The following is a 12,415-nucleotide window of genomic DNA, read 5'->3' on the forward strand; positions in this document are numbered from 1 at the left end:
TGGGAACGTTGACTCTAAGTGGTTATTTTGAAACAAGCTAAATGAGGATAACCAAGTTGTGAGGAACAAGGCAATATTACTATGCAAGGGATACAAGTATGTCGAAGGAATTGATTTTGAAGAAACCTTTCCTCTTGTTTCTCATACGGAGGTAATAAAGATGTTTTTAGCTCTTGCTAGCTTTAAGAATTTCAAAATCCACCAAATGGATGTGAATCCACCTTCTTTAATGGCAATCTAGAGGAAGACGTATACATTGAATAACTAGAAGGGTTCTTGTTGTCAAAAAACATGGATAATGTGTGCAGATTGAAGAAACCACTGTAGTGACTAAAACAAGCTCCCAGAGCATGGTATGCAAGGTTGGATAAATAGCTACAACAAGAAGGATTCAAGATAGAGTTGTGGATAATAACCTCTATCAAAATCGTTGGTGAAGATTACTTGATAGTTGTAGTGTACATAGATGATATTATATTAGGGGAAGTAGTGACAATATGTGTCAAGTATTTCTACGAAGATGAAAAAAGAATTCGAAATGTCTATTCTTGGGGAGTTATCTTTCTTCCTTGGGCTACAAATTTCTCAATGGAAAAGGGGATTTTCATTTCACAACCCAAGTATAATAAGAAAATATTGATGTTTAGAATGGAGGATTGTAATCTCATTAGCAGACACATGTAACAAGATTTAAATTAAGGATGATGAATCACCCAAGGCAAAGCAGACACTCCATTGGTCAATGATGGAATCCATTTGTATGTGACATCTTCAAGGCTTGATATTATGTAGGTAATTGGCATGGTAGCAAGGTTTTAGGTTGTACCTAAATAAATTCATGTTCAAGTCAACGATATATAAATATTTGAAACGCACACTAGATTTTGGCTTATGGTATCCACGACGTGAAGAATTCACCTTAACAACATATATAGATGCAAATTAGGACAAAATTTTTAATGATAGAAAGAGTGTAAGTGGTGGTGCATTCTTTCTAGGAGATAACTTGCTTCTTGTTTGAATAAGAAGCAAGCATTAGTTTCCCTATCCACTATAGAGGCAAAGTACATTGCAACAATCTTGTTGCACTCAAGTTTTATGGATGAAGCAAACATTGAAAGATATAAGAGTAGAATAATCATCCTATGTTTATATTTTGTGATATTAATACAAGTTCAATCAACATTTCAAAGAATCCAATCACGCACTCCATAAAAAAGAATTCAAGTGTCACTTCTTAAGGGAACGGGTGGTAGATCAACAATTAAATTTGGAATATATCACTACAAAGGAACAAATTATGAACATCTTCACAAAGCCTCTTCCAATAAAGACTTTTGAGTACCTAAGGGAGAAACTAGGAGCGATATCACTCTCATCTAGTCACTAAGTTCTTCAAATGAAGTGTGTATTCAAGGGGAGTTGTTGGTGTTTCCAACTGATTGCTTAATTATCTATAGAAAGTAGCCATCTTTAATCCTTGAGACTCTCAAATCAGTGGATAGTGAACATGAGAAAATGATGTGTTCTCCTATACACTTTAGGATTTACTTGACCTAGGTGAGTAGCGCTTATTAGAATGTCTATAAGATTTGGCCTTTTTACATTGAGATATTGATTAATGCAAATATGTTCTCACACTTGTATTAAGGACTAAATGATTTTACATCAAATTAGCTAGACCCTCAATAAGATATCTATTTCACCCAAGGTTACTTGAGTTTTTGGGATGGGGGGACATGTTTTCGAGTCCTTGATTTTTTGAGCCATTTTTGGGGACAACTAGGGGACAGAAAAGGTGATGACTATATTAAATATATGGAAAATTTAAAATATATAGGGAAGTTTTAAATATTCATATGAAAACATGGATAAAGGATGCATATATACATTATAGAACCTTAATATATAACATTTGTGTTAAATTGAGAGTTCACATGAGAGTCATAGTCAAATAAATTAATAAATCAAAACTCAAACACTAATACTTAATTCAAATTACTTTCAAAATTTGGGATTCATTGTGAATAACTTGGGGATGTTGTTGAGGCATCCTCACATTCTTGGGACATCCCCATTTTTGGGAGAGTCAAATAGGCTCAGGGACATGTCCTCCAGAAAGCTTGTTTTCATCACCTTGAGAACATGGAACAACTTGAATACATTATAAGAAAATAAAGAGTTGTTTTTTTATATTAGGGTTTGAGAATATAGGTTTCAAACCAAAAATTATTCTCAAATTGATGTCTATCTAGGGCAACAAAGTCAAATACTACATGCAACTACCTTCTTCTAACAACACAACTCATTATTCAAAGGACTGGTAATGATATCATTGCCATACAATGATATATCCATGAAAGGGTATAATTTGGAACTCTACTTAAGGATACCTCAATATAATACATATTCCCCCATATCTCATTTAAAGCATATTTAATCCATTACTTGAATAGAAGCAGTAAACAAGATACACTATACAATAAATGTATATTGATAAGCTTAAAAATCCTTGATTTCTTCACTTAAAAGTAAAATGCATTATTCAAGTGGACAATTGTAAAGTACACACACGAAGTGTTTTTGTTTTTAGCTCAATTTGAATAGAAAATTGGCATACATAGTTTTCCACTTACTTACAAAATTTGTTTTGCAACAATAAATGGTACTTCTCGTGATTAAATATCCCTAAAAATCACAAAACTTTCAACTAGATCCAATTTGACTATCTTTCAATTACATTTAGAACATTTAGGATTCCTTTTACAAATTACAATTTCCCTTTTATAGGAAAATTAGAAAACATGTTGGCCTAGGACCTTATAACAACTTTTACAATATTTTGACTTTTAAATTATAAAATAGATTTGGGAACTTGTGCCCATAACAATATCTAATTTTGCATTTAAAATACATCAATAATAACAAGTTTGCTAATACAGTGCTCCAATTCTGATGCTTGATCCATTTGCATAGGCCAAGAATGTTGCATTGCCACAAAATTGTCAAAAACTAAGTCATCTACTAAACTAGATTTAATCTGATTGAAATTTGATGACTTACTAAAATGCAAGTATGTTCTATCCTCCATAATTCTCTTCCCATGCCACCTATGTCCTCTCATCAAGCCATTGGAACTCTTAATTCTTGACAATTTTATGATTATGATTAGCATATTTTACATCTGAAATTGCCCTTACTTCCTTGCTAAAACTATCACATTGCATCTATAGAGAATACATCTCATCTAATATTGAATTCACTAACCCCATGTTTAATTCACTATCAACACAAATAGAGGATACCGCCTTTGGGTCAACATTATTGAATTATTCCTTCCATTGCTCTAAGGTTTTAGCTTGACCCTTCTCAATGTTTATGTTGGGCATAACCTTACCATCCATAGAGTCAATCGGCTTCAACTTCTCCCTCAATTGCTTGTTAAGATTGAGCATGCAGGTCACTAATTCCTCCAAGGCTTCCATAATCTCAATAGCATCTTTCAACCATGCAAACTTCTCAAGATCAAAATTTGACACCTTAGCAATCTACCTAATTGTACTGCAGTCCTTGACATCCTTCTATTTCTAATCTCCTTAAGATTATCTGAATCTTGGTCATTCTTGGCCAAGGCAAAATTTAGGTCACCATAGGCCTTATATGCTTCATCCAACCTACCATTTATTCTAGTTAACCTATGGTTAACCAAATCTGAGACCATTTTTCTCATAACTTGCATCTTATATTCTTTTATTTCTCACACTTTCTCCTTCAAATCCTTGATCTCAAAGAGAAAAGCCTCTCTATCCAATGGAAAGACTTCTGCAAACTTTGAAGGGTTTGCAATTATTGGAACATGAGCACTAGATGATGCTAACTCCTCATAATGTACCTTGAGATTTACCAAAACCCACATGTATCTCTATTGTAGATCATTATGATCATTCTGCAATTTCTTGATTGTTGCTTCACTGAATAGAGTAGTGTTGATAACTAGGGATGCAAATTCAAGGGCGGGAGTCTCTGATACTCTCTTTATTACCATAACTCCCTTAAGTTCTTATATGTTATTAACAACATTCAACTTATTAGTGTTGGGAGCCAATGCCCAAATTGCAAGAGTTTCAAAACTTGGGCCGAACCCCTAACCAAAGAATGCTTACTCAACCTATTCTTTTGTGGTAGATATCTATTTGTTTTGTCTCCTTATTGTGTGAAAGGCAAGCGTAGTTGCTATGTTCCAATTAGGAAACAATAACATGCCATTATCTCTTACCATTTTTCTATCTTGTTCAGGAGTGATATTGTCTTGTTTGAAATCTATTTGTGGCAAAACTTGCTTTGCCACCTCTTTCCATTGGGATGGGTCAACCTTATTCCTTTCTTCTACAACCCTTTTCTAATACTCATCTCATCTAATTCTAATGATGAGTTTGTGAAGACTAGTTTTGTTAGTGAAAACCTTCAAATACTCCTCACTCTTATTTGCAGGCATACTAGGGACAATCATCCCTGTTGGAACCTCTAAAACATCTTCTATCTTCATAATCTCAATAGGATCTTTCCCTTTCTCCTTTGGGTCAGAGGTCTTTTGCCTCTTAATTTGTTGTTCAAGCATGACAACTGTTGAACACACTTTAGGACTAAGAAGGGGGGGTTGAATCAATTTGGAACAAATACTTAAACTTTATTCCACAATTTACAATCAATTTAACCTTACTCTTATCAACAACAAGGAAAGATAAAATGATGAAAACACCATGCACAACAGAACATAAATTTACATGAAAAACCCAAACAAGGAAAAACCACAGCGAGAGTCAACTCACAATATAAGAAATTATTACAATTTTGTTTTAGGCTCACTGTCAAGGAAGCACACTACTCCCTATAGGACATGTAGGTTGAGATGTACTATCTTAGGGCAAGATACAAATGACTTGCAGGCTGAGACACACTACCTCCAGGCAAGATATAGAGTTTGCAATGAAGACACTATCTTCAAGCAAGGTACATGAATGTATGAATCAAGAATGGATAGGCCTTTGGCAACATAGCCTTTGACGATCTCCAAATATGAAGTTGTCCTTGGATCTTTGTATCAAGCAATCACCTTCACAACAAGCACCACACCCTTTCTTTGTCACAACTTTTGCAAATGATATAATCATGTAAACACAATAGACATATTGATCCGCACACTCATCTACACCATCAACATCAATTTGATCTTCTATATATACCATCTTTTTCATTGCAAACATCAATTAGGTTAACCAAGCAAAGGACAAACATAGGTCCTATCAAAGCGGCCACCAAAACATAAGTATGGTGAATGTGGTCCAATCTAGGAGATAGAGAGGACCTAAAATATCATATTTCTTCTTTCTAAGAAGTTCGAAATGATTCACATGCTATCACACATCCTTCAAGGTCGAAAACAAAGTAATGTGTAGATACACTAAGCAACACACCACAAGTCAGCCCAAAACATGTGTTCCAGATGAATAGGCTCGATGTGAATCTCCACACACCAAGGTGGGACCCAAGATTAATGCAACATAGTCTACAAAGAAAGCAAAGCCACCTGAAGTTTCATTACAAGCAAATGAACATCTGTCAGCCGAACCAGAGCAGTTACTTTGAAACACCCATTGCAGTCACAATGCAACATCAAACAAACCATCTAGCATGATGCAAAGCACATCAGGACATTCCTTGATCATCCAATGTTATCCTCAAATGATAATTTAGAGGAACTTGATAATATCATAGGTCTTGTGTGTTTGATGGATCAGAGAATTGTCTTCTAGTTCCTAGTCCTCACATTGAGATCCCATCTCAATCATCTTCTTTTTTTGTTGTTCCTGATGACCTTGGCATTGGCTCATATATAGCCCCCATTGATTTAGTGCAACAAGAAATTGTTATTCTAAACACAACTACTTGGAATTCGTATCTTACGGGCATATCATTCTTGTTTGTGGAGTCACATATCGCAAATATAAAGGATTATCTAGAGGACATTCATCTCCTCTTTGTTGGTAGCCACATTAGCGTTGTTAGCTTATTTTCTATGCTTATGGAGATTGTTCTACATTAGTTTTCACACAGTCCTTGATTGTCACCTTCTATATTGATTAAGCATAAACTTAATTTGTGACATCATCATCCTTCATGGACATAGTGACATTTGAGTAGTTTTTAGAGGCACACACAATTTGGATTTGGATTCCTACTTATTCCAGTTTATGAGAGTGGCTTCTCATATCTCTAGTAGATTTGTTTCATCCTAAGGGGAAAAATGTTGTTTGTAGGCAGTGGATTGTGTTATGTCTTCAAACATTCATCATTGGCATAGGAGCTACTTCTTTATTGGGGGCTTCATACTTTTCACTCTTTCTCTTATTGAGGGGGAATATTGATTGTACTTATGTGACTGATTCAATACTTGTGGGGACATCTTGAGTCCTTCATTATTGTCACATGTATTATTTTGTATTTCTTTTTCTCTCTTGGAGAAGAGTTTTGTCCCACTAGTGTTTTTTTGTTGTTGTTGTGAGAAATTGTATTGGTTTGTACATGGGTACCTAATCAACCCTATGTTGTTGGGACCCATCCATCCATGCATTCATTATCTCTTTAGCTTATCCCTAAGTTGATCTTAAATAGAGGTGTTGGAGTAGTTAGGACATTATCGAATTGATTCTATAATCAGGTCCTTTAATTACTTTATTCATTTAAGCTAAGCACAAGTTCTTTTTATCTTTTATTAGATTAGACTAATAATAGATTAAGTTCACTTAGTTGAGTGAATCTTTAGTTTCCTAATTTTATATTAGGTTTCTCTTGCTTTCTATAAAGCATGTCATTCATTCATTATAATCTATCCAATTCGTTTACATGCTAATCTCAATATCAAAATCCTCTTTGGATCAATCTCTCTCAAGGTTGCATAACATTACTAATTACTTTTTCTCTTCAAATGTCATAGGTGTTTTTCTTTTAGGTGATTCATGGGCTTGTGGGGTTGAACAAATAACTCCAATGATAACCCTCTCTAATACCTACACCCTAGGCTCATCAAGTTCTCCAACAAGCATGACATAAAACAAACACAAAGCATAAAATACTCAATAATGTATCATTTCCCAATACCTCTCATTTTTGCCAAATTCACACATGATTCAAACATATTTCTTTTCACAATTGATAAGTATACTATCATTTCCACAAATAATTCATCTAAATTCATCATAAATTCACATTTTCCATTTTTTCTCCAAAGCACAAAAATTAGGAAATTTCTTCAAACTCCATTAAATACCTTCGAATTTCACTTGAAATTTGTTAAATCAAATTTTTGAGAATACTATTTTGGTTTAAAAGTGCCCAACACCCTCTTTTTAACATAAAATAAGCATTTTTATTATCCTACAAAAAAATAGGCATAATAACGATGTATTTTGGAAAATTTCACAAAAAATCTCAATATAATTAAATGAAACATTAATTTCGGTTCTACAACCAGTGGAAATGTAATTTCTAGTCCATTAAATACCTTTGAATCATTTAGAAACAAGAACCAAACAAAATGGAGAAGAAATGAGGAACTTTAATTTTAGCTAAAACTTGAAATGTGAATTTCTTTACACACACAAAACATATACTTGAATCCACATGGTAGCATGATTACTTCCCTAATCTTATCCTAATGAATGCAATCTCACTCAATTCCATTCACAATTTTCCCTCCCAATTTACAAAACAAATTTAAAAGGAGAGGAGTTTCCCTGCACCTTTTTTTCTTTCCAAAACAAACTCTATTTCCCTTTTAACACCCTAAAACTCAATTAACAATTTTATTTTGTTTGAAAATTAAATTTTCTCCCGAGTTCACCATTGGACCCAGAATAGACATTCAAACATATTCTTTAACATACCAGTCTTTCATTTTCATATAAGCCTAATTTAGGATTATATTTTAGAATATACAATTTAAACAATAAAAGCTCATTTTCATATTTTAATTTACAATAAATATAAGTTAACACCAAAATGCCCAAACACTCTTTTTTGGTCATCCACATAAGAATTAGGGTTTTCAGAGCATTACCAACCACAATATTTGGGGTATCTCACTAAACATTTTAACAAAAAATTATACTCGAACGAGTATGATGGGTAGGGCTAAACAGTTATGGCCAATGTGACATATGCATCATAATCATAATCTCATTACATTTTATTGATATAAATCACATTATCATTCCATTTTAACATGAATATCTCTAAACATCATAAGTTTGTAATCACATTTAGTGTACATTTAACCAATATATCACACATCATTGAATTGAAGCATAATAAAATTAGGTATAATACCATGACATATACATCACATGAACTATCATCACAAAAGAATGCATTAAGTGCTCATAAGGAACGTGACACAATATCATACACGAATGAATAAAAATAATACCAACAATCGACATGTTGAGGAACATCATCTTGAACATGTGGGTGGTCTATACACAATGAATTCATAAGATACCAATCACAATTGCATGATGAAGCAAAGACAATGAGAAATCAATTCAAAGGAAAAAAACACAACCACGACCTATGCATCCCTAGATACATAGTCAAACTAGGGATGAGATGAACACATCTCCAATTTGCAAACGAGAAGCTCATTACATCCACAACCCTATGCATCCCTAGATACATAGTCAAACTAGGGCTGAGATGAACACATCTCCAATTTTCAAACAAAAAGCACATTACATTTGATGATAAGAATTCCATAAGTTGGGAGTTTGAGATACTAATTTTTTTATTGTTAAAAAAAAATTAAAAAAAATCTTGGAAATTCCTATGCAATTAACTAGAGACATTGATGGAATCAATTGGATAAGCCTATAATTCATACTTCATAATTAATCTCATGGCATGATATTCTATTTTATTTATCTTGAGAGCATTGTATCTTATCAAAATAATTGATCAATAGGAAGAAGAATGATTATGGTGAATTCCTTTTAATATTGTTTACATGGAATCTACAAGGTTTACCATCGAAGGAATATGTTTATAAATTTTCATACGAAGTGTGTTAGAGAGACACTAAATAATTATTATAAGCAATAATTCAAAGTTGAATAGGGAGGCAAATGCAAAACACAAGATTCCTATTTCAAACTACTCCAAATCTCAACAAATGAATTCAAACAAAAGAAATAGGACAATCAAAATAACATTATCAATAACACTCCGATGTTGAATGATTTGCTCCAATGATAGTTGGTATTTAGATGCTTCTTTGCTTAAACATTACATATTTTGATAGCATGTACTTAGCTTAAGTGTGATGGACTGAAAATGGATGAGAGAGTGCCTCAATTAATAGGATTTTGGAAGAGCAATGGGTGGTTGAGATGAGAGGGAGAGGTCAACGGTGGAAAATGAATGAGAATATTTTTCTAGGATCAAGGAGGGAATGGAGAGTTGAGATTTAGATGTTAGAATGTGAAGGGATATGTTGTATTTACTAAATTTAGTAAGTAGTTGTGCTAATGAGAGACATAAGGGACAAGTGTACCTAAGAGTCCTTTATCCTTGGGTTTGGTATATAAAATATTTGAACTATGAGGACAAGTGTTCTTAGGTGTCCTTTATTCTTAGGATAGGTGAAGGGAATAAAACCATAATTAATCAATAATAATCATTTGGTTATTTTAGCCATATGTGAGGTGGAAAATAGGTGTCAATAATAATAATTTATTTATTTACATGAGATGAGATGGAAAAGGGATTAATTAAATAATAAGATTATTTACTTATGTGGGAGGCTTTAGGTGAATGGTCCACTTGTCTAGGTGGTGTGTTTAGTTGATTAGGACTAGGGAAATATATAAGGGTCTAAAATTATCAAATGATTTATTGTAATTTTAAAAATAACCCATCTTTCATTGATGTTGGGACTATATTCTTAGAAGATGAACTTAACATACTTTTTAAGTGAATAAAAACATTGTCTGACTATAATATAAAGATGCCAAAGTTTAGTTCCATTTACCATACTTTATAAAATCACCAATTTTCTAAATAGACTTTTAATTATGTAGATACATCTGTAATAAAATAGCAATAATTAGATCACAAAATTTTCAAGATGAATTGTATGCGTTATTCTATATATTTTAGAAATACAAGTTAACCATACAACATTACCACTGATATAACTCACATGGAACTTAAATAAAATATATTATTACAACACAAAAGTGGTGTATTGATCTGACATATTGTTGAAAAAGTATATATAATTATAACTCTATTAAAGCTTTCAAATTAATTAGCCATTATCCACTTTTTAAATAAATAAGCTTTATAAATATTGAATTTAGATCCACAAATTGGTAAGATTTTTTCTTATAGACTAATATTGATTAATCCTCATTTTTATGATGAATTTCATGTGTTCTTTTAGAGATTATAGAAATAAAAGATGACCATATAACATTACCCCTAATAACTTGCATTTAACTTAAATAAACATGGACACATTATATTATGTCATGAATATTATTGCGACACAAGAGTGGTGTATTGATGTGAGATATTGTTGAAAAAATATATATAGTTACAACTCTATTAAATCTTTAAAAACAAGTAGCCATAATCACTTTTTAAATAAATAAGCTTTATAGATAGTGAAATTACTTAGACCTACAAACTAATAAGAATTTCCTATAGAGTAATATTGTTTGGTATTTATTTTATGGCGATCTATTTCACAATATGCATTTTTTGGTTGTTTCATGAATAGGTGTTTATAGAAAAAATCTAAATGAAGTGTGCCAAAAAATGCATTTTAGGAGACCTAAATTTGAGTTGATAGAAGAAGTTGGCATGCCTCATGAAAACAAGTATTTTCTAAACTCTATTTTCATAATGATTATGTTTTTGCACTCAACTGTTATTCACTTATGGTTTGCTTATGTAGATTTTTATTCAAAGTCATGGTAGACATTCCCAATAAAGAAAGCCTCTCAATTCAAGGCAAACAAGAAAGAGACTATGCACATGCAAAAGATTCAGCTGCATATAATATGTTGGTGGAACTTCAAAAACATGGATTATGTTCTATTTAACATTTCAGTAATGATTGTGAACAACATAAATGTCAAACCTCTTTTATAAAGATCAAGCACTTACAATTTGTGAAGGCCCATTTTTTTAGACCCTTTTTTTTGTAATTGTACCTAAATTATAAATAGAGATGATTACATGATCAATGTCTTCCTTTACAATGTTTTCACACACACACACACACATGCACATGCATATAAGATTCGGTTGTATATAACATGTTGGTGGAACTTCAAAAACATGGATTATGTCTATTTAACATTTCAGTAATGATTGTGAACAACATAAATATCAAACCTCTTTTATAAAAATCAAGTGCGCGCGCACGCGCACACACACACACACACACACACACACACACACACACACACACACACACACACACACACACACACACACACACACACACACACATACATATACATATTGTGTTGATTATTACTATTTCATATGGTGATGGCACTCATATTAGTGGGTAATTAATTATGTTCTTATACTTATTATCACTAAAGCTTGTACCCTTTATTGAGCTATCAACTCAATAATTTAGTGAAACATTGGATCATTTTCAGGTTGTGGGCTACCTACCTTGAAAATGAACCTCTAGAGAAGGATGACTCCCTCACTTATCACCTAAATCCTAACTCACCTACTGACTTTGTTGAGGTAAAGAGAAATAAATAGCTTGAAATGATACTTAAGACTACTTTATGGTGACGCACCAAATTATTAATAAGACCTATACCACTATTTTGACACAATTTCTCTACTATTTAGTTATTTTTTCTTACAACTTAAGCATTAAATGTGTTCATACATCTGTATTTTGCACAAAGGTTTTAATTTACATAGTCTTAAAAAGGAAAATGATATTATTTCACAAATTGTGGTTGGTTATATCAGTACACAACTAGCAACTTGCATGAATGTATGTGCTCTCTTTTTCTAAGGTGTTACAAATGAGATAATTACTTGAGGAGTTCACAAAATCACATGAAGTATGCATCAAACATCACATTGCACACAAAGGAACTATCTTTGAAGGCAATAACATTGAATTTTATTGATATAAAGATGTTCTTACAACAATATAGTCTTAAAAATACGTAATATTTTCTTGAAAACAAGTATTGCATCTATTGTCTAGTCATAAAATTGATTGGTTTTGAGTTACAAGACAATATTCTCTTGTTGGAAGAATTTTCAAAAATTACAACTTAGCACAAATTTGTAAAAACTAAAAAAAAAACTAGGTCCT

At 32.3% G+C, this 12,415-nt stretch overlaps 1 protein-coding gene across 4 annotated transcripts in view; it reads left to right on the top strand.

Moving 5' to 3' along the window:
* Positions 1–11,227, top strand: part of LOC131037540 (endoribonuclease Dicer homolog 3) — a 100,061-nt gene extending 88,834 nt beyond the window's left edge. For 3 of the 4 annotated variants that reach the window (XM_057969726.2, XM_057969731.2, XM_059207404.1), the window contains 2 exons: positions 10,835–10,934; positions 11,012–11,227. In XM_057969726.2, the coding sequence (XP_057825709.2) occupies positions 10,835–10,934; positions 11,012–11,159 (248 nt within the window). In that variant the 3' untranslated portion in view covers positions 11,160–11,227. The remainder of the gene's footprint in view (positions 1–10,834; positions 10,935–11,011) is intronic. The other variant, XM_057969729.2, reaches the window with a different exon arrangement.
* Positions 11,228–12,415: the final 1,188 nt, after the last annotated feature.

The sequence above is a fragment of the Cryptomeria japonica genome, chromosome 6, assembly GCF_030272615.1.
Source record: "Cryptomeria japonica chromosome 6, Sugi_1.0, whole genome shotgun sequence".
Classification (NCBI taxonomy): Eukaryota; Viridiplantae; Streptophyta; class Pinopsida; order Cupressales; family Cupressaceae; genus Cryptomeria; species Cryptomeria japonica.